The sequence below is a fragment of the Protopterus annectens genome, chromosome 9.part0 (genome assembly GCF_019279795.1).
Source record: "Protopterus annectens isolate FY-2018-M chromosome 9.part0, PAN1.0, whole genome shotgun sequence".
NCBI classification, from domain to species: Eukaryota; Metazoa; Chordata; order Ceratodontiformes; family Protopteridae; genus Protopterus; species Protopterus annectens.
This window is the reverse complement of record NC_056743.1, coordinates 244669321-244692371: the sequence shown is the minus strand read 5'-3', so window position 1 is coordinate 244692371 and position 23051 is coordinate 244669321. Positions and strand designations below refer to the sequence as shown.

Sequence of the window (23051 nt, the reverse complement as noted above, 5' to 3'; positions counted from 1 at the left end):
CCCTGTTAAAATGCCAGGTTTTTGTGATATAAAAAATAAGACCACAATAAATCATTTCAAAACTTTTCCCACCTTTAATATGACCTGTAACCTGTACAATTCAATTGAAAAACAAATCTGTTAGGGGAAAAATATAAAAAATGTACAATAAGCTGGTTGCATAAGTGTGCGCACCCTTAAACTAATACTTTGTTGAAGCACCTTTTGATTTAATTACAGCATTCAGTCGTCTTAGGTACACATCTGCCAACAATTAGAGAGACAGTGATTAACCCCAAATAAAGTTCAGCTGTCCTAGTAGGGTTTTCCTGACATTTACTCAGTTGCCTGCTACAGCAAAAGCCATGGTTCACAGAGAGCTTATAAAGCATCAAAGGGATCTCATTGTTGAAAGGTATCAGTCAGGAGAAGGGTACAAAAAAATTCTCACAGCATTGGCTATACCATGAAACACAGTGAAGACAGTCATTAAAAAGTGGAGAAAATATGGGACAACAGTGACGTTGCAAAGAACTGGACATCCCTCCAAAATTGATGAAAAGACAAGATGAAAACTGGTCAGGGAGGCTGCCAAGAGACCTACAGTAACACTGAAGGAGTTGCAGGAATTTCTGGCAAGTACTGGTTGTGTGTACTACATGTGACACTCTCCTGTATTCTCCGTATGTTTGGACTATGGGGTAGGGTTGCAAGATGGAAGCCTTTTCTTACACAGAAAAACATCCAGGCCCAGGTAAAATTTGCAAAACAATACATAGTCTTCCAAAAGCATGTGGGAAAATGTGTTATGGTCTGATGAGACCAAGGTTGAACTTTCTGGCCACAATTCCAAAAGGTACGTTTGGCACAAAAACAACACTTCGCATCACCAAAAGAACACCATCCCCACGGTGAAGCATGGTGATGGCAGTATCATGCTTTGGGGTTGCTTTTCATCAGCTGGAACTGGGGCTCTAGTCATGGTGGAGGGAATTATGAACAGTTCCAAATACCACTCACTTTTGGCCCCAAACCTTCAGGCGTCTGGTAGAAAGCTGAAGATGAAGAGGAATTTCACCTTTCAGCAGCATACATCCAAATCAACAAAGAATGGCTTCACCAGAAGAAAATTATAGTTTTGAAGTGGCCCAGCCAGAGCCCAGACCTAAATGCAATAGAAAATCTGTGGGGTGACCTGAAGAGTGCACAAGAGATGTCCTCATAATCTGACAGATTTGGAGCACTTTTGCAAGGAAGAGTGGGCAAATATTACCAAGTCAAGATGTGCCATGCTGATAGACTGTTACCCAAGAAGAAGAAATGCTGTAATTAAATCAAAGGTGCTTCAACATTATCAGTTTGAGTGTGCACACTTATGCAACCAGCTTATTGTACATTTTTTATTTGTTATATTTTTCCCCCAACAGATTTGTTTTTCAATTGAATTGTACAGGTTATAGGTCACGTTAAAGGTGGAAAAAGTTTTAAAATGATTTATTGTGGTCTCATTTTTTTCTATCACTAAAACCTGGCATTTTAACAGGGGCGTGTACACTTTTTATATCCAGTGTATGTATGGAGTGGACAGGTGTTGAAAGGTATGGTAAGTAGTAAATTTGACTGGGTTAGTATGAATGTGTGAAGTATTTGTTGATGTAGATCATACAGGTGAGGTGCATAGGCATAGACATGAGTTAGTAAGAAATTCTTTGACAGAGGACTAAATACATGGATGCTAAATGTAGTTCTTTTGGGATTGTGTTCCATAGTTTGCTAGGCAGTGCAAGTATAAACTTTTTATCCCTTACCTTATTTTGGTTTATAGATTTCAAGCAGGTTTTTTTTTTTAATAAACAAACATCTTTATTGAATTATCACTTATGGCATGGGCAATCATGCATTTATATAAACGAAATCAAACCGTGTTAACATTTTCAGTTGCAAACATTATACATCACATGCCTTCTAGACCATCATGACCAGTAAAACAATACATAGCTCATTCAATTCTAAACTTCCCTTAAACCTCATTCCTCCTCCGAAACATTATTCTGCATGTATTTTTCCCCACAGTTCCCAGTTTTTCTATGAAATTTGCTCCTACCATTTTTTTTTTTTTTTTTTTTTTTTACAGATCCCACTTCTACTTTATTTCATTGTGTATTAATTGCTTTTTTAGCAGCCACCAAAATTAAACTCAGCCAGACCTTATGGCTTCCATTGTTTTGGGAGACAGTTTGGTCAGCATCTGTTTAATCAAGTGAATGTGGTTGACTGTACAGAAAGTCAACAATTGTGTGAGATTGACTATCCCTGGGTAGGCGAATATCGTCATTCCCCAGGGATTCTGTGATCTCAGAGTCACTATATATAATTAGTGGGGGTCATAAGGGGAGCTACCCTTTGTTAATAACAACAAAATAAAAGTAAGTTTTAAAGTTGCATGCACCAAGGTTCTTCCAAGGTTTTCATTTTCAGCGTAGAGTGGTTTACCTTCAGGATATCGACATTCATTGTAGTCGAACAAGCAAATCGCCCAAGCAATTCCAGTTCTGTATCACAGTTCAAAAAACATTTCCTTAGTTACACCAGTTTTCTCACCCTGTATTTTTGACAGAGTAATCTGTAGGGTATTTTTAAAGTCTGCCAACTCATTACACACCCCAAAAAAATGTTCCCATTTACCTCTTTCTTCTCCGTCACACTGTCAACATTTGCAATCGACCTGAGGAAAAATTGTTTGGAGTCTGCTTGAGGTATTAAAATAGCTATGCAGAAACTTCATGCAAAGATACTAAATCTTCTAGACTTTGTTGCATATTTGGGAGCCATACATATATCCTTCTGGTGTTTTTGTGAATTGCTTATCCAATCCTTTCTGACCTCTTCTGATTGATTCCTATAATTATAATGCAGTATTTTATATGCCCTTCTAATTGCCCATGTTTTCACAGCAGCTTCCGTTCTAGATTCTACTAAAATCTCTGCAAGTGCTGGTCTTTTACTTATGATCCCCCTATTCCTTTCTCTTTGCTTGTACACTGATATCAGTCCTTGATGGGGAAGATAGTCTGTAGCCTGCAGTCAGATTGGATTCTTGGCCTTTTCCCATTCTGTTACCTTTCCCTCTCTAATTATTTGCTCCCAGTACTTTGGTTCCTTTGCCACTTTTCTCCAGTAAATTCCAGACCCATCTTTCTTGTTCTCTGTACCCTTAATTTCAGTCATCCATATTGACAGAATCTCCTTTCTCCATTCCCATATTGGCTTAGTTTTTCAAATATTTTCTGCTACTTTATGAATAGTATTTTATATGGTTTTTGTATCCTCCTTAAAATCTTTTTCCAAAATCCCCGATGTTCATCGTGTTACCCTGCTGCAGTCATCACACTTGGGTTATCCTGTCGTCAGGCAGTCCCACAGTCGGCCGGAATTCCAAAGTCTTGGTCCGGCGTCGGTTGTTGTCGCTTCTTCCCTGACGTCAGTACGCCAGGGGTATATATATAATGCATCCGATGCCATTTTCTCCAGTCTTTCTTGCCGCGCGGTGCCCGAAGCAGAGTTCGCAAGTGACGGTCGGCCGACTCCTGAGATTTTCGAAGTCGAATTTCAGATCCGAAGTCTTCAATAAAGCTAAGTACCCCATTGGGGAAACTTTTCTTGCCTCAGACCAATGTCAGAAAAAGTTAACAATTGTATTTCTTGTGGGAAGCAAATACCTCATAAGGATTTTCATTCTTACTGCATACCTTGCCTAGGCCCAGACCACAATGTCACTGGTTGTCGTTTTTGTGCTAGGTTTAATAAGCGTACTATAAAAAGACGCTTTGATTTCGCACAACACTACTTCGGTAGAAAATTTAACTACACAACGCCGTCGGTGCAACTGACTACCGGCGTGCACAAAAAACGCAAGGATAAGGACAGGCAGCCTAGACCCAAGCCAGACTCCAAGGCCTCGGCTGGACCGGTCTCCGGTTCACCGGTTTTCAGTGAGGCTCCGACGCAGCCCCTGGATTTGGAACCCGAGAACGCTTCGGAGCCTTTGGCGGAGAGCGCTAGGCTGACTCAGCCATTTTGTTTAGCCACTACCGACGACTCTGCAGAAAGAGATGTCGGTGCTACAGAAACACCTTCGGTTTCTGAAGGCGTTTTCAGACCAACGACGCTCACCATAAAAACGTATCCTAAGCTTAAGACTCCTATTAAACCTAAAAAGACTGCACTTCAGTCTCCAGTTCAAGGCCCCATGCCTAAGAAACAGATGCTTAAAATGGCTGAAGATTTGATCTCTTTAATCAGTGGTTCCCAACCCCCACCCGACAAAAGGCCTAGACAAGAGGAAGATTATGCCTCCTCTGATCAAGTGTCTATTTCCTCAGGCTCCTCTGAGGACCAAGATTACTCTTCTCCCCTTATGAAAATTCTGATGCTGAGGATTCTATTCCCTCAGCTTCTCCCCCTGAAGACTACTCCTTTGGGGAAACTTTACACACTATGAGGGAACATTTTCTCTGGGAAGATCAGGACTACTCTGACTCAAAGAAAAGGCTCAGAGAGTTTCTTTTACTCCCCCAGCACAGACCACTTGCCATCCCCCCAGTTTTGGACAGTGTGGATGATGTTTACTTAGAATCTAGTTTGAACCCAGATTCTCTGCCTCCTGCTCCAGCCAAACCAGACAGATACTATAGAGTGCCTGATTCCCACAAATTCCTTTATAAAAGCCCTGTTGCTGATCCAGAGACCATCTCCCAGGGTCCCAAAGGGGCTAAGGCTTCTATGGCAAAAAATCCAGAGCACTAGACAGGTGGGGGAAAAAGTTTTACACCTCAGCCACTCTAGCTATGAGAGCACTAAATTGCCAATTTCACATGCTAAAATATCAGCAATTTCTAATGTCTCAGCTAAAACAAAAATGCGCACACTCCCTCAACAGTCTGAATTGAAAGAAATGCAGGATCTGTTGCATGCAACTGAACAGGTGGGCAAACATACTTTACAATGTGGTTTTGATTCTTTGGAGGCTTCCTGCAGAGCAGCTGTCACTGGGTCTGTTATACGTACACATGCTTGGCTAAAGGAACAAACTCTGCCTGATCATGTTAAAGCAAAGCTTCTAGATGCTCCCTTATAGCAGGATGTTCTGTTTGGAATTAAGGCAGAAGAAGTCTTAAAGAAAATGGAGGATAAGGCAAAATCTATGCAGGCAGTCAAAGATTTTCTACAGGTACAGCCCCCTCACTTCAGCAGAAATTGGCCAACTAAAAATTGGTCCTTTCCAGCTACTGACAGACCACAGAGGGGTAAATACAGATGTCCAAGAGGCAGAGGACAACCACAAGCCCAATACAAACCTCGACAATGGGGTACTGCAACACAGAAGGGAGGAGAAGACAGGTCCCAAACTACCAGAAGGCAAACTCAATGACTTGCACCTCATCTGGCCAAGCAACACTCTCTTGGCAGCTCCCTTGGGAGGAAAAATCGCACTTTTTTCAGACAACTGGCACATTGTCACAAAGGACAAATGGGTCCTAGACATAATTTCACAAAGATACAGATTCCATTTCCAGACCTTGCCAATTAAAAAAGGAATGCCAAACCTGCCACAAAATCAATGGGCAGAGGCACAAAAACAAATTACAGCTCTCATGGACATGAGAGCCATTCAACTGGTACCTAAACGAGAGCAAGGTCAAGAATTTTACTCGGGACTCTTTCTAGTCCCCAGAAAGGACAATGCCTGGAGACCAATTCTGGACCTTTCAATTCTAAACACCTTCTTACAAGTACCCATATTCAAGATGCTAACACTACAGCAGCTTTTTCTCATGTTGGGCAAGAAAGCATGGCTAGTAACGTTGGACCTCAAGGAGGCATACCTGCATGTCCCTATCAGACAAAGTTGCAGAAGATACCTCCATTTCATTGCAGGTTCAACCCATTACCAATTCTCTGCACTGCCCTTTGGCTTATCTACTGCACCCAGGGTCTTCACAAAATGCCTGGCACCAGTAATTGCATACTGCAGACAAAGAGGAATTCAAATATACCCATACCTGGACGACTGCCTCATCCAAGCAGAAAGCAAGAACATCCTCTTACAACATCTGGCTTTTGTAAAACATCTTCTAAGTTGCCCTGGGTACACAGTAAACGAAAAGAAATCAAAACTAGTACCCTCACAAAATATGACATTTCTGGGTGCCAGCTTGAATACAACGGCCCAGAAGGCTTATCTGACGCCAGACAAACAACTATAACTGACTCAATATTTCAAAACAATGGCAACAAAGACCCTACTCCCTGCAAGAAAAATTCTGCAGGCCTTGGGCTTCATGGCATCTTGCATACTACTAATACCATTTGCAAAGCTGCATATGAGGAAATTACAGTGGTACCTAAAAAGCGTATGGTCTCAACACAGCCACAGCTTGGACACAATGATATCTCTCATTCCTTGCCTACAACAGGAGTTTCTATGGTGGTCACAGGCATGTCACCTCAACAAGGGTCAGCCTTTCACCTTGCCCCCAGCCAGGCAAACTATGACAACAGATGCATCGGACTACGCCTGGGGGGCACACATGGCAGGACAGTGCGTTCAAGGAGTATGGACTGCAGATCAAAGAAATCTGCACATCAATCAAAAAGAGATGCTAGCTGTACAGAATGCTCTGACAGCCTTCAAGAGTCTATTACATCCAGGACAACTTACAATAAGGACGGACAACACCACAGTAATGTGGTACATAAACAAACAAGGGGGTACACACTCCTACCCTCTATGCAGGCAAGCAATGACCTTGTGGAACACAGCACTGGCTTACCAAGTTCAGTTACAAGCTCAATTCCTGCCAGGAAAAAAGAACACATTGGCAGACGACCTCAGCAGAAACATCATGGATCCCCACGAGTGGAAACTGGATCCACAAGTATTTGCAATGATAACTCAAAAATGGGGCCTTCCAGACATAGACCTGTTTGCCAGCCCCCAAAACTATCAGCTAACAAAATTTTGTACAAGGACACTTCACCATCAAGCTTGGAAAGTGGACGCACTCTCATTCAGTTGGAAAAACCTGATAGTATATACCTTCCCTCCATTGCCTCTCCTCACAAAGGTGCTTCTGAAAGTCAGAAAGGAGAGACCATGACTGATACTCATAGCCCCAGACTGGCCACACCAGCACTGGTACCCACTATTAAGGAATATGGCCCAGGGCCCACCTTGGATTTTGCCACAAATCGCTCATTTGCTCACACAGCAAAACAATCAGATTCTACACAGCCAACTCAAAACCTTAAATCTGGCTGCATGGCAAATCAACTAAGCATCCAGCCAGTTCCTCTTTCCCAAGCAGTTATGGATGTTCTTCTGGAAGCTAGGAGGCCCAGCACCAGGAAGGCCTACTCGGACAAATGGAAAAGATTTTGCGCCTGGAACCAAGCTAAAGGCCAAAACACACTTCAGCCTCACATGCCTCAGATTCTACAGTATTTAACTGAGATGTTGCACAAAGGACTTTCTTTTTCTTCCATTAAAATCCATGCATCAGCTATTTCAGCCCACTACAACACGGATCCACCCTTATTTTCACATCCACTTCTAAGGCAGTTCCTCAGAGGGGCAAAAAACATTAGACCCCCCAGGAGAGCACCTACACCAACATGGGACCTCAATTTTGTTCTGGAAAAACTTACGCTACCTCCCTTTGAACCAGCTTTCTCTGCAGATTTACAGTTTCTGTCATGGAAGACTGCTCTGCTGCTAGCAATAACTTCAGCTAGAAGAGTCTCAGAGCTGCAGGCACTAATGGCAGTGGAACCTTTCCTCATTTTCCATCAAGAAGAGTTTCTCTACGAATTAATCCTTCCTTCATGCCTAAGGTGGTTTCCAGTGTGGCTTTAAATCAAACCATCCACTTACCCACCTTCTTCCCAAATCCACAGAACAAAGGAGAAAGACTCCTGCATTTCTTGGACATTCACAAGCAACTTCGTTACTACTTGGACAAAACTAAGGTTTTCAGAAAATCTGACCAGCTCTTTGTATCCTATGCTACAGCTTCACAAGGGAAGGCTATATCAAAACAAACAATTTCCAAATAGATAGAACATTGCATTCGTTTTTGTTATACCCATCATGGAAAACCAGTTCCTGCTACCATTAGGCCCCACTCTACCAGGGCAACAGCTACATCTACAGCCGTCCTCAGGGGGGTTCCAACCAAGGAGATTTTGGAAGTTGCAACTTGGAGTTCAGTACACACCTTTACCAAACACTGTCACTTACCACTTTACTCTAAGACTAGAGCTGGCTTCGCCACTGCAGTTCTGCAGGGCCTTCTAGCCTCCTCTAACCCTCTATGACTCCTCCAGCCATCCTTACCTTTGGGATTCTACCCAAGTGTGATGACTGCAGCAGGGTAACACGATGAACATAGTACAGTTTTGTACCTACCATAAATGTAGATGTTCGAGTGTACACCCTGCCGCAGTCCAGGTTACCCTCCCTCCGTCCCCTCTGATCTAACTGGCTAAATCTCTGCAAAACCTTCCTGATGTATTTGCTTATAGCTGGAGGGATTTTGTGTTTGTGCTAAAACTTCATAAATTGGTACTAATTACTGACCACCTTTTTGGGGGCACCTGACATCTGGGGCAAGAAAAACTGAAGAAAATGGCGTCGGATGCATTATATATACCCCGGCGCACTGACGTCAGGGAAGAAGCGACAGCAACCGACGCCGGACCAAGACTTTGGAATTCCGTCTGACTGCGGGACCGCCTGACGACAGGATAACCCAAGTGTGATGACTGCAGCAGGGTGTACACTCGAACATCTACATTTATGGTAGGTACAAAACTGTACTTCTCTCTCTATTTCTTGAGCCCCATCCATTTCTTCATCATTCCTTTCTACTAGGAATTATAGGTCTATGCTTGTGCTATGTATTAACTGTGTATCTATGAAATACTCCTTCAAATCCTAAATCACCTTGCTTTATTAGAAGAATCAATTTATCCTGCTTGACCCCTGCCCTCTTCCTCTCCCAGATAAAATCCTTCAGCTCTATTAATTACTATCCACAACTTCTTTTCTGGTTGATAAAAGTATGCCTGACCGGTGTATGTGTATAAAACCAAAGGGACTAAAAACATTTTCACTGCTTGTGTCTTGCTGTCCATATGCATAAAACAGAGCTTCCAATTTCTCAGTTTTTGTATTCTTTTGTTTAGTCTCTTCTCACATATCTTTAGTTGCCATAACAGAATCCCTTTTAACCCATATTCCGAAACACTTCATTGTATCATGTCCCCATAAAAAATTGGTATTTCTGAACCATTTCATGTCTGGATACATAGTTTACAGCTGTTATCTTTGTTTTATTTTCATTAATTTTCTATCCCAAAAAGACTTGAAACGGTCTCAGAATGCTCCACAACACTGAAATGTTATTTGCTGGTTTGTCCGGTACAAAGTAATCCCTAATAACTCCTGAATAATTTCCAGTACTCATTCCTTAAACTCCTCTCTGTTTAACACACAGGTGGGAAAGCATGAGTGTCCCATTTTTGTCATTATCCTGCATTTTTATTGACACATCTGAAATAGTTATTGTATGTCTATCAAAAAGTTAAAATCAGGTTTTTGTCTTTAGAGCATAGAGGTCAGTTTGGGAGATGTTGATGAAGTACTGAGGAGATAGAAAGGCAGGGAGAAGGGGTTATGTAGTGTATTATGGGTTAGAAGAAGTGCATGGGCTAGTTGACAAGAAAATTCTAATCATTTGAGAGGAAGTAATGCAGAGCAGTGATGAGTTTTGTGTGTCTGGTTAGTGCAAACTTAGCTAACTTATAGCATTGCTGCAGTCGTGATTTGAGACAGATATGAATGTTAGTCAAAACAGGTGAGCTGCAGGGAAGAGAGAGTAAAAGGTAAGGGTTAGCTAGGGTGATTCTTTTAGAACGAGTAAGGATTTTTTTCTTTGCTGTGTATAGCAGGCCTATCCTTTGAGTTTAATACAGTTTTGTATGTGAAGATCAAACTTTAAGTTGTCTTTTATGGTGAGTCTTTTTGAGATTGAGAAAAGTTGGTTTTGATATAGCCATGGTTCATCTGAGTTGAAGGCATCTTGTATCTTGCTATCCCATATCCATAAGACAAAGCTTCCAGTTTCTCAGTTTTTGTATTCGTTTAGTCTGTGTACTTTTAGTGGCTCATCAGATGAGAGATGAGTCATCTGCATACTGTATGAGGCAAGCTTGTTGAGAGGAAGAATAAAGGTTATTGATGAAAATCTTAGAGCAGTAGACCAAGAAAAGAGCCATTTGACAGATTCATATATTTTAGATAGGTAGTTAGAGAAACACAGGTCTGGATTTGGGTTTGGTAAGGAAGGAAAGCCAGGTTGCAGAATATTCTTACTTGAGCACCAGAATTTCTTTGGATTTGTTTGGGATTATCTTGTGAGTCTGTGTAATCCTTTTTTTTTGTCTACATAAATGCTTCTTGATGAGGTTATGCAACTCTTTGTATAGATGCAAGGTTTGAAGGGTTTTATCTTTGAGCCATTGTTTCCACACTTTGCCACCTTTATGCATGAGAATTCTAGTTGAATGAGTCAGCCAGAGGATTTGAGTTGTTTTTATTTATTTCTGTTAGGGGCAAGGATATTTAAAGTATTTATGAATACATTGTTGAATTTAACTACTTCATTTAGGGGTAGGGTTTTCCATGGAGACCAGTTAAAGGATTTTAGTAAATTGAGATTGTCAGAATGAAAGTTAGAAAGATTTTGTGTAGTTGTATACTGATGTTTTTTCAGCTGGTGGGTGTTCTGTATTGGTGAATATAGGGTGATGGTCACTAAGGGAATCAGTACCCCTGAGTTAGCATACTTGCTGGAGTCTGAGTCAAGTATACAGTCTAGGATAGAACTTTTATGATTTGATTTATTAAGTTGAGTAGAAGAGATCAGTTGTTTGAACCCATACAAGTTAAGAATAGGAGCTGGCGTTTTAGATGTTGCAGATAACCAGTCAGTGTTAACATTGACTAAGATAATGGTTTTGATAGTGACATTTGTAGTTATCCAGCAAATAATTTCTTCTAATAAGCTAATATTATTAACTTGTGGTATGTAGAGGGCAAATGTACGTATCTGTCTTTTTGGGGCTAATAATGATTAGAAGCTATGTCCTGCATTTTGGAAGGTTGGTACGCTAGTTTTTAGGGGTGTGAAAGTTAGACAATTATTCTATACAGTTGCAGTGGTTCCCCCTTTTTTTTGTATAGCTTGGCACATTGAATTATGTTGTAACCAGAGAATAAAATTTCAGATTTTTTTTTTTATATGGAGTTTGTCATGTTTCAGTAATGACAATATTATCTGGTAAGTTTCGAAGAAACCATGCTCTTGTAGGTCTGTAACTTTGTATACAGTACTACAAATGTTTTTGGAGGTATCGAGAAATTTTGTGGGTTTTGTACAGGAGCTACAGGCAGACAAGGGTAGAATGGATGAGGCTGAGGGGCTGGGGTTAGGATGGATGTAACCACAAAGAATGATTTTAGAGAAAAGCATATTGGTTTTAGTTTTTTTTATAAGGTTTATGAATTTATTCCAGGTCATGTCAAAGGGAACTGAATAGTTAGATGTTTTGTAATTGAGAAGGTAAATAGTTTGGATATTAAATAAATTTGAGCAAGTAAGTATGAAGGAGAGTTTAGCCTGAGTGCAGGTAGGGTGGCTGGTAGTGTGAGAGTACCATGGTATGTAGTAAGGTGACATAAAATGAACAGTAGAGATGTGAAGTTGCACAAGTATAACATGGTAGATAGAACTATGGAGTAGTTAGAGAGAGATTAGGGCTGAATGAAAAGGAAACTATGTTAGTGATCAGAAACTTAAGTAGAAAATTTCAAAATCATATTAGCTAACACAAAATTGACAAGGGTCTGCTCTCTTTTTGAGCCAAGTTATGTGTTGTCTCACTATAAATGTTGTCCCTGTTTCAAAGATGGAAGCTTTTCTTAGCCTTAGATATTTCTATTTCATCTCATATGATGAGTTCAGGAGGTAGTGATCCAAGGTGATTCTTATAGTATCATTTTAACTCAAACATCTTTAGGTTCTCCCAGTCAGGTAGTTATTTACTTCCCTTTGACCTTTTACAGCTTGCTAAAATCTGTCATTGCTGGAACAAAGCAGCCTGGTCCTGATGTTTCTGCACTTCTGTGTGTGCTTTCTGAATATGCACAGTCTTTCTGTTGTCCAGGCCCTTGTTGACTTAGTTTCTCGAAGAAGTCAACCATGTTTAACAGGCATGATATACCTTTACCGAATCTGAACTGGGTTGGGTCCAGAGTTTGGAGATTACCTATGTTCTTGTTAATAAGGTTCGTAATGATTCTTTTCATGGCCTTGCAGATGAGGCTAGTCAAGCTTATGAGCCTGTAATTCCCAGGGTCTGTTGATGGTCCCCCTTTGTGCAGAGAGATTACTGTTGCTGTCCTCCATTCCACTACAACATAGACAGTTCACAGGCTGTGGTTAAACAGGGATCCAAGTGGGTCTGCTAGGTCATGTTATAAGTTGTTTAAAAGGCAACCTGGGATGTTGTCTGGTCCCACAGATGCTATGTTTTCGCCTTGGAGAGCACCAAGATGACCTGCTGTTTTGAGATAATAGGCTGAGGAATGGTGGCAGATATACTTTGGGGGGATGACTGGAGGGGATGGGAGGGGTGAAGTTTGCTCCAAATCTTTCAGCTAGCAGGTTGACTATTACTTCCGGTTGAGTAGGGGTGGTGCCATCCACAACCAGTTCAGTGCATATCTGGATATTCTGTTTTAGATTTCAGATGTAGTTAAAGAATGCCTTGTGATTATCTTTAGCTAGGGAGGCTATTTTTACTTCATAATTAGCTTTGGAAGACTTGACAAGATCTCTGATTTATTTGTTTAAGCTAGAGTGGGGTTTCTTTCTCTGCTGAGCCAGTTCCCTCTAGTTCTTGGACACTAGTTTCTTTCTGTTGTTGTATAGCCTGTTAATACTTGGGGTCCACAAGGGTGGCTTGTTTTTTTTGGCAAGGCCTGGTTTTAATCTGGTCAGGTACAGACGATTCTACACAACTGCTTAAGTGGTTATACAGGGCATCATTGTACATCTCTGCATAGGAGTCCATGTTATGTGCATTCAAGGGGGCTGTCAAACTTCTTGTACCTTCACTTAGTAGGAGGTAATTTGTCTGAAAAATTCTTAAGCATTCTTGAGCTTGTTGAGATCTGGTCTTATAATTACATCAAACAAGACTGATTTATGGTCCAATCTTACCAGGGAGGACATCACACGGGGGGGGGGGTCACTTGTGACGTAGCTGTTCCACACCATTTGTATTGACAAAGTCCAAGAACCTCTTCGCCATCATGTTTGTGGTAGTGTGTGTTTTCCCATTGATGGAAGGATAATTAAAATCATCCAGGAGTAAGGTGTTGGGCTGTATGGCAAGTGAGTTCAGTAAGTCCAGCTATGCATTTCCTGTTTTATGGTGGAGTACCTATACCTAGCTGTGATGTGGTAGTGGACTTTGCCTCTAGTTAATTGGAAATGGAGTAGCTCGAGAGAGTCATACTGTTTGACCAGTCTAGAGGTGTACTTAATGAAAATGGATACACCTCCTCCTTTGGTTCTTTCATGATGATTTTGTGGTCTGAAGGTATGGAAGGCATTGTAACCCTGCACAAACCCTGGGTGCTTTTCATGCCTGTGAACCGTGTCTTGGTGACATGCACAGACATCAGCATCTTCCAAAGTAAAGAGTGCTTCCAGGGACTGCAGTTTCTTGTTTAGACTCCTAGCATTAAGCAGCAGTACCTTGTGTTTATCTAGAGAGGATTTTGTTATATTGGGTGGCTGGTCATTTTGACACTGCCTGAAAAGGCACAATAGGGGTGGCTAATGCCTTTGCCAGTATCCAAAAGCCTAGCGGGGACAGGTGCAGACCATCTCTGACAAAGAGATGTGAACTGTCAACCGTGTCTTCCCAGGCTGACATATTGGATCCTCTTAGAAAGACACCAGAAGCTAAGCCAGTTTTTAAAGTAAATCATTTTTTGTTTGTATTGTGGAATCATCCTTGGAGAAGGTAGAATGTTGCCTAAGGCTAGTCTCATACTTGCCTGTGACAAATGATCTGAAAGCTTGGTCTTGCCTCTCTCCATAAAGTCCAGTGAGGTAAGTCTCAAGTCATTCAGCCCCACATGGGCTATGACAGAGTCATAGCTGTACTTGTGGTTGAGTGACTTGATGGATCCCATATACTTCTCATGGAAATGAATCCCAAGGAAGCTGTTCTGAGCAAACTGAATGCAGAGAGCACTGGTTTCGGTTAGCAGAATAGCTGGAAAGGAGAAAGTCCAAATAAGTCAATTCATTTCTTCATCTTCATGTTTTATTACCTTCTTTCAAATTCATAGTTGTCTAATATAATTTTTTTGTTACTATGTGTTCTCATTTGAGCCGTTTGCAATGTTTCCTTGCTTACTGTAGTCATTACCAAACTCAATGTTAACAGTCTTCTTTTAAGGTAATTGTATGCATAGTGCGCCAAGTAAATTTCATATTTTAGATGATTCACTTAGACTAAGTAATGTACGCCAAATGTATTATTGCTTGTCTCTAACTCAAGTCAGAGCTGTAAAGCAGGGGGTCTCCATCTCAGATGAAAATGTGCCTTTTCCTTCACATTCTTTTTATATGTCTGATTTGTGTAAATGCTGCTCTTTAGCCATGGATTGAAGAATACCCTGCTGATTTTCTGGTTCATATAAGATTGATAGGCCTTGTAAGCATGTGTGTAACCCCACATTTTCTAGCTTGAAATCAGAAAGGTTTGATCTTTGCCTATACTGTATATTGTATGGTATGTTGCTTAGTCATAGCTTTTTAGTCTTGATCGTACCCCTTTCCTTCTAGTCTCCAGAAAAGAGGTAAAGAACTGGTGAGGGAGGTTCAGTTTCTCATTTTACTAACTGTTTTCTGTCAGTGACATGAAGATGTATGCTTCTCTGAGAAAAAGTGGTCCTGTTGAGAAAGCAGTGGAGTTTCTGCCAGAACCACCCTGTGGGTTTGAGAAGTGCACATTTGTGAAGAATCTTTATGATTTTCTTACTGTGTTCTATAGCATTTATCTGCTAGAATGAGAATGAAGGAACAGCAATGCAACTTCATGATTGTTTCTGGAGTATGCATGATGGTAACATAAAAAGGCAAGAGTGTGTGTAGACATGTCCAATCAGATGTTTGGTAAATACCATTGGGAGTTGGGCATATATGGAGGAAGTACTGCCAGTTTACTGATGTGCCCTGGTTTGGAAAAAAGTACAACTTGAACCTTAAGTTAGCAGAATAGAAGCTGCCTTAGGAAGTGCAATTAAGGAGGTGTAATACTTGTAGGAAAAGCTTTATCAAGGCAGACTGTGACTAGGTTGCAAACTGCACTGGTGAAGAGTGTGAAACTTCAGGAACCATATTTGAGAAAAATACAGTGGTAGTCTGGCCTGAGTGTGGGAAGGTGAAGTCCTGACTGCACCCCATGTGACCTGTATGTGACGGGTGCTGGAGGAGCTGGATGGGGAGGGTATGGGAGTTATTGGCTAACACCATATTGGCTATCCTAGGAGGAAGGAGGCAGAAAGAAAGTGTGTGGGTGTATTACTTGAAGCAAGTAGATAGTGTTCCCTGTAGACAGAGATGAATCACTTATGCCCGCGGTTAGTCATGCAAGGTAGCTGGAATGCACTTCTTGAGAGTGGGTGTTGGGCATGGAAGCTGTCAATGGGTTTGGGATAGGAGAGTCCACAGGGTGAGACCACCTGCCTGCTCCCTAACACCCTATTCCAGCCTCCACTAAGAAACTATTGGGCCACAGGGCCCTTGCCCTGGTGCAAGAATGAATGGGTCATTTCAGTGCAGCAAGAAGGGGAGTTATTGGGGCCAGTCCTGAGGACTCCCAAAAAATGTAGTAGGAGACTGTTTCACAACAGAATGTCATACAGAAACTGACAAAATGCGATAAATACAGAGGAAGCTTTTGAGGTAGCATATAAAGGTAGTAAAAGTACAAAGCATAATATATTGCCCACTACAGAAGTTATGTATTGTATATCAGGTGCAGTTTCCCAAACAGCAGTTAAGATCTTTGTGAATGCAATACAGAGTGGGAGTCTTAAACATACTTTTGCATATCTGTCTTGGTAGTACCTTGAAACAACCATGACGTGTACAAATGCATCGTGGTAACTTTGAGTTAGTAGAAGAGACTGGGACTCTATAGTTCAGCTGTCTGAATTAGCTGGTTTTTGTGCATACACTGTTAATTGCCATTTTGTTTACTGTACCTTCCATACTGAACTCTTTCTTATCATTCTGGTTTTAGTTCCTGAAACTAAAGAAGTGGTGATCCGCAAGTACAAGACTCCAATGGTAAGTACAGTAACCAAATGTTTTCAGATTCTTTTAACTGCTGTAAAATGTCACACTCAAAGGAAACCTATGCTTTACCTTTCTAGCAATCCGAGACCCAATAATACAGGATCTCTTGTATTTTCACAAATCAAACAGTCCCACAGATACCAAAACAAGGGATCTAAACCTGCTTCAGCAGATCATTAAAACACAGTGTAGAGATAGATTCCTTCCTCAGTGTCTTCCTCACTTCTGAAATAGGCTCGAGCTGCAGATAAAGCAGTGTGATGCACTATCCTCCTTCAGATCAGGCCTGGATAATTGAATGGGTATTCATAAATTCATCTCCTGCTTCACTGGCCTAGTCCTCCTTGAGAGAGGAGGTGTAGCCTTGGGTGGGAAATGGCAAAGTGTAATGGTTACACGACTTAGTAGCGTTGATCTTACTATGATTCTGCATAATGGAGTACCAAAGAAAAATTACAAGTAGAGTAAGGCTAAGAACACAGTGTTTGTTCTCTAGTTTGAAAGTTGTCACAATTTATTCTTATGCAAAGGACGACTGTGAGTAAATTAAGAAAAGGTGCAAAGCAAAAAGGATTAGTAACGAAGTGTGACCTTGTAGTTTCTTCTCTTTTGGATCACCCTTTATTAGTTGTTCTATGTAATACATTTAATAGATGATAATTAATACAATTGTAGATAATTTGAGGGCCGCCTTATTAGGTCTATAACTGGGGAATTAATCTCCTGCTACTTTCAGACCAGTTATTTTTCTCTGAAGTGTCAGCATTTGGGCGTGTATGCATCTGGCACATACTGTGGTTTCACATGCTTTCCAAGGTGAGCATGCCTAGCTTCTGCATCTGCCATCTTTTTTCATGCCTCTTGCACAGCTGAAATTTTGATCCTAGAAATTATTGTTGGAAAATTCTCACACTTGTCATTTAGGAAACGTAAACATTCTTATAGTTGTTTTTGGCCACAAAATCATGATACAATACCAGCACTGTCTGCCCTGCCTGTATTGCTTAAGAGACTAACTGTTGCTTGCGAGAACAGCATGCCATCAAGCACTGTCTCAAGTGTCAGCACTGCAACCATGCCACCTGAACAGGCAGGAGAGAGAATCTCTAGACCTGTCTTGTATCTAGCATGATGGTAAAGGTTGAGAATGTACTCGGTCCCTTGTTTGATCCTAGAGTAATGTCAGAGCATTATGAGAAGATGTGGTAGGATCTCTGAAATATTCCTAGAAATACTTCTCTGATGTGGGTATGTGCTACTATTGTCTTGCAAGCTCCCCTTTGACTTGTGAGGGCCAGTTTTGATAGCTGTTCATCCCCTTGGCATGTCAAAAGCAATCCATGGTGAGTGCACCATCAGCAGCTGCTGTTTCCTAGGACATTACATGATGTCACCCCATTTACTCTAGTCATGTGGTTGGAGCTGCCCCATAACTGTCCTTTTCCATGTAGTTCTTGAAGTCCCCTGTCCGGAGATCTTTACGTGTTGCTTCAAGGGAGTAGTTTCTTCTGTACAGTAATCATTGTTTAGTATTTATAGCTGGTATTGAGGACTTTTCTCAGGCCTCCACCTCGGTCTAACAAGCTTAATGCCACTAGGTGAGGAGAGCTGTACAGGGGGTTGTTTTAGGGTTTGGAAATTAAGATGTTCATATGTCACTGTTGCAGTAATAACCATGGATGTCCTTGCTGCGGTACCCATTAGCCAGCCCGAATTCCAGAGACTTTTCTCTTCTCCATGCCCAGTGGATGTCCTCTCCATGACGTCTGTACATCTGGGTGTAAGGGTCATTGACAATCACCATGTTTTCAGATGTTCTTCATGTTTCACTGTTGCAGTCATTACATTTGGATAATCTGCTGGCAGGTTGCCCTCAGTCGGCCTGATTAACAAAGTCTTGGGTCCTGCGTCGGTTGCTGTCCCTTCTTCCATGTCAGGTCGTCAGGGGTATAAAACATGCAGCCAACGCCATTACATCAGTCTTTCTTGCCGCGCGGTGCCCGAAGCAGAAGCAGTTTGCAAGTGCCGGTTGGCTGACACCTGAAATTTTCGTTTTCGAGTTTCAGAACTGAAGTCTTCAACTAAAAGCTAAGTACCCTGTTACGGAAACTTTTTCTTGCTCCTTACCAATGTCAGTAAAAGTTAATAACTGCATTAGTTGTGGGAAGCAAATACCTCATAAGAATTTTCATTTGTACTGTATTCCTTGCCTAGGCCCTGATCATAATGTACCTTGTTGTCGGTTTTGTGCTAGATTTAATCAACACATTATTAAACATCGGTATATTTTTGCTTCTAAATATTTTGGCTCATGATTTAACTATCCAGAAAAGATGTCGGTTAGTAATCCGACTACCGGAATACCTAAAAAAACACAAAGAAAAAGACAGAGACAGGCCATCGAGGTCCAAAACTGACGACGCTTCTAAGCCAGTCGCTAGTTCACTGGTATTCAGTGAGGCGCTTTCACTGCCCCTGATGCCCGCTACTTTTGATTCGCAGGCCTCTACTGAGACCCATTCGGAGTCCGGTATGCCGCGAGATGCTTTAAGTATTGAACCTGCGGATGTCTGTACCTTAGATAGGTCTGGAGCCACTGTGCAGGCACCGGCTTCTGAGGGTGTTTTCAGGCCTAAAGAATTGTATATTAAACCGATGCTATCTTCAAAACTATGGCCAAAATGTACTTCTATGTCTAAAAAACCGACGCTTGGGCCACGTGTGTAGGCCCCTATGCCTAAAATGCAAATGATCAAAATGGCTGAAGATTTAATTACCTTGATCAGGGGTCGCCTACCCCCTCCTGCTAAGAGGCCTAGGCAAGACATTGATTATAAATCTTCTGATCAGGATTCTGTTTCTTCTGATTCTTCTACTGAACAGGATTTATCTATGCCTACTTATGAGGACTCTGACGCAGAAGATTCCATTCCTTCTGCTTCTCCCCCTGAGGATTTCTCTTTTGGAGAAACTTTACATACCTTAAGGGAACATTTCCACTGGGAAAGTCAGGATTTCTCTGGGTCTAAAAAGAGACTTAGGGATTTTCTTCTTCCTTAGCATAGGCCTTTGGCTAGACCTCCTGTTCTAGACATTGTTGATGATGTTTTTTCAGAATCTAGTATGGCTCCTGATTCTGTGCCTCCAGCTCCTAGTAAGCCAGACAGATGCTACAGGGTTCCTGACTCCCACAAATTCCTTTCCAAAAATCCTACTGCTGATCCTGAAACCATTTCTCAGGGTCCCAAGGGCATTAAGGCCTCTACTGCTAAAAATCCTACCCCTTCTGATAGAGATTCCAGCGCACTGGATAGATGGGGTAAGAAGGTTTACACATCTGCAACCTTGGCAATCAGGGCTTTAAACTGTCAATTTCATATGCTTAAATATCAACAGCATATCATGGGACTACTTAAACAGAAAATTATGTTAATCTCTGACTGTGGAAAATAAAGATTTGCAGGATTTATTACATTCAGCTGAACAAATTGGAAAACATACTTTGCAATGTGGTTTTGATTCCTTGGAAGCCTCTTGCAGGGCTGCTGTAACTGGATCTGTGCTAAGAAGGCATGCTTGGCTCAAAGAGCAATCTCTACCTGACCATGTTAAAGCAAAATTGTTGGATGCTCCTTTACAACAGGACCGTCTCTTTGGTAATAAGGCTGAAGAAGTGTTAAAAAAAAGTGCAACCTCCAAGATTTAGTAGGCACTGGCCTACTAAGAACTGGTCCTTTCCAGTCCCTTCGAGAGCCGCTCAAGTCAAATCCAGACATTCCAAAGGCTCCAGGTTTCAGTCACAAGGAACTTTCCGAACAAAACAATGGGGTGCCTCTACTTCCAAATCTGGAAACAACAAGGCACCTCCCTATGGTAAACAGTCTCAATGACTTACATCTACAATCACCAAGCACTTACCTTTTAGCCGCCCCTTTGGGAGGAAAACTGACACTTCATGCACGAAACTGGCAACTTATTACCCAGGACAAATGGGTTTCAAATATAGTATCCCAGGGATACAGGGATTAATTTCCACACATTGCCAATCCCAAACGGATGGCCAGATCTGCCCCCAAATCAGTTGACAGAGGCCCAGAAACAAGTCCTGTCCCTCATGAACATGGGGGCTATTCAACCAGTACCAGAAGAAGAAAAGGGACAAGGTTTCTATTCAAGACTTTTCCTGGTACCCAGAAAAGACAAATCATGGCATCCAATTCTGGACTTATCCACTCTATAAACACATTTCTGAACATGTCAAAATTCAAGATGCTGACTCTTCAACAGTTACTACCTATGCTAGGCAAAGATGCCTGGTTGGTAACTCTAGACTTAAGAGGGTTACCTGCATATCCCAATCAGGAAATCTTGCAGAAGATACCTCTGCTTCAAAGCAGGCTACTTGCATTACCAGTTCTCTGCACTGCCCTTTGGCTTACCTACTGTGCCCAGGGTCTTCATGGAGTGCCTGGCTCCAGTAATTGCATTTTTCAGGCAAAGAAATATTCAAATATATCCATACCTGAACGATTGTCTAATTCAGGCAGAAAACAAGGACATTCTTCTAAAGCATCTGGCATTTGTAAAAAGGGTTCTAACTTGTCTAGGGTACACCATAAACAAAAAGAAATCACAACTGGTACTCTCTCAAAAAATTACATTCCTGGGTGCAAGCTTGAATACAACTGCCCAGATGACTTACCTTACGCCAGAAAAGCAAATTCAAATGGTGACTTCGAACAGGTGGCCACAAAAACCCTGCTATCTGCAAGACAAATCTGCAAGCCTAGGGGTTCATGGCCTCCTACATTCTTCTAATTCCATATGCAAGACTGCATATGAGGAAACTTCAGTGGTACTTAAAAAGTTTATGGAGTCAATATTGTCACAGCCTGGAAACAATGATTCCTGTCATACCTAGAATGCAACTAGAGTTCCTATGGTGGGCAGAGGCCTGCCACCAAAATAAGGGACTGCCATTCACTCCAATCCCTGCCACCCAAACCCTAACTACAGATGCATCAGACTATGCTTGGGGGGGCAGGAAACTGCATTCAGGGCAAATGGAGTCCAAATCAAATGCACCTACATGTCAATCGGAAAGAGATGCTAGCTGTACAGAATGCACTGACAGCCTTCAAGGACTACCTTCATCCAGGACAACTAATGATAAAGACAGACAGCACCACAGTTATGTGGTACATAAACAAGCAGAGGGGTACACATTCCTACCCCCTTTGCAGACTAGCCATGGCATTGTGGAACATGGCCTTGACATACCAAATACAACTACAAGCTCAATTCCTGCCAGGAAAGCTAAGTACTCTGGAAGACGAACAAAGCAGAAATCTTATGGACCCACACAAATGGAAACTGGAACCACAAATTTTCAGCATGTTGGCACTCAAGTGGGGGAGTCCAGACATAGATCTTTTTGCCTCACCCCAGAACTATCAGTTGGACAAATTCTGCACAAGAATTCATCACAAAAAAGCTTGGAAAGTGGATGCTCTATCATTCAGCTGGTAAAACCTATCAGTCTATGCTTTTCCCCCTCTGCCTCTGCTTTCCAAAGTTCTACTAAAAGTCAGACAGGACAAACCAAAAATGATTCTGATTGCTCCAGACTGGCCTCGCCAACACTGGTACCCACTCCTGCGCAATGTGTCACACCTTCCTCCGTGGCACTTGCCTCGGACACCTTACCTACTGTCTCAGCAGAACTACCAAATTCTGCACACTCTGCTTCAAACTTTGAATCTTGCAGCGTGGCTAATTAATGTCACCCTTGTCATCCCTCAGCAAACCTGTGATGGATGTCATTTTGGAGGCTAGAAAGCCTAGTACTAGAAAATCTTACGCTGACAAATGGAAAAGATTCTGTGCCTGGAACCAGTCACAAGGAATAAGCACAGAAATGCCCAATATTCCTCGGACTCTGCAATATTTAACTGAGATGCTTCACAAGGGCCTGTCTTTTGCCTCCATAAAAATCCATGTCTCAGCCATTTCAGCTCACTAGAACACAGAACTTCCCCTCTTCTGTCATCCTCTGCTAAAGCAGTATCTCAGAGGGGCCAAAAATTTAAGACCTCCCAGGAGAGCGCCAACTCCTGCATGAGACCTCAATTTTGTTTTGGAAAAACTCACTCTCCCTCCTTTTGAGCCAGCTGCTACTGCGGACCTAAAATTTCTCTCCTGGAAAACAGCTTTCCTTTTAGCAGTCACTTCAGCTAGAAGGATTTCAGAATCACAGACTCTTATGGCAGTGGAGCCTTTCATTATTTTTCATCCAGACAGGGTGGCTCTCAGGACCAATCCATCTTTCATGCCTAAAGTGGTATCCAGTGTGGCTCTTAATCAGACCATTCATCTGCCAACTTTCTAGCCCAAACCACAGAACAAGGGTGAGCGGATTCTGCATTCATTTGATGTACACAGACAACTTAGATTCTACTTAAATGGGACAAAATCTCTAAGAAAATCTGAGCAACTATTGGTGGCATTTGCTGCATGGGCAGAGGGAAAGGCTATTTCAGAGCAGACCATTTCCAAATGGATAAGCCA

General features: G+C 41.8%; 1 protein-coding gene across 1 annotated transcript in view; it reads left to right on the top strand.

The window, feature by feature from the left end:
• MADD (MAP kinase activating death domain) overlaps positions 1–23051 on the top strand; it is a 2427721-nt gene that overhangs the window by 2364939 nt on the left and 39731 nt on the right. Inside the window, exon 35 of the mRNA XM_044082094.1 lies at positions 16429–16475. Coding sequence (XP_043938029.1) covers positions 16429–16475 — 47 coding nt within the window. The remainder of the gene's footprint in view (positions 1–16428; positions 16476–23051) is intronic.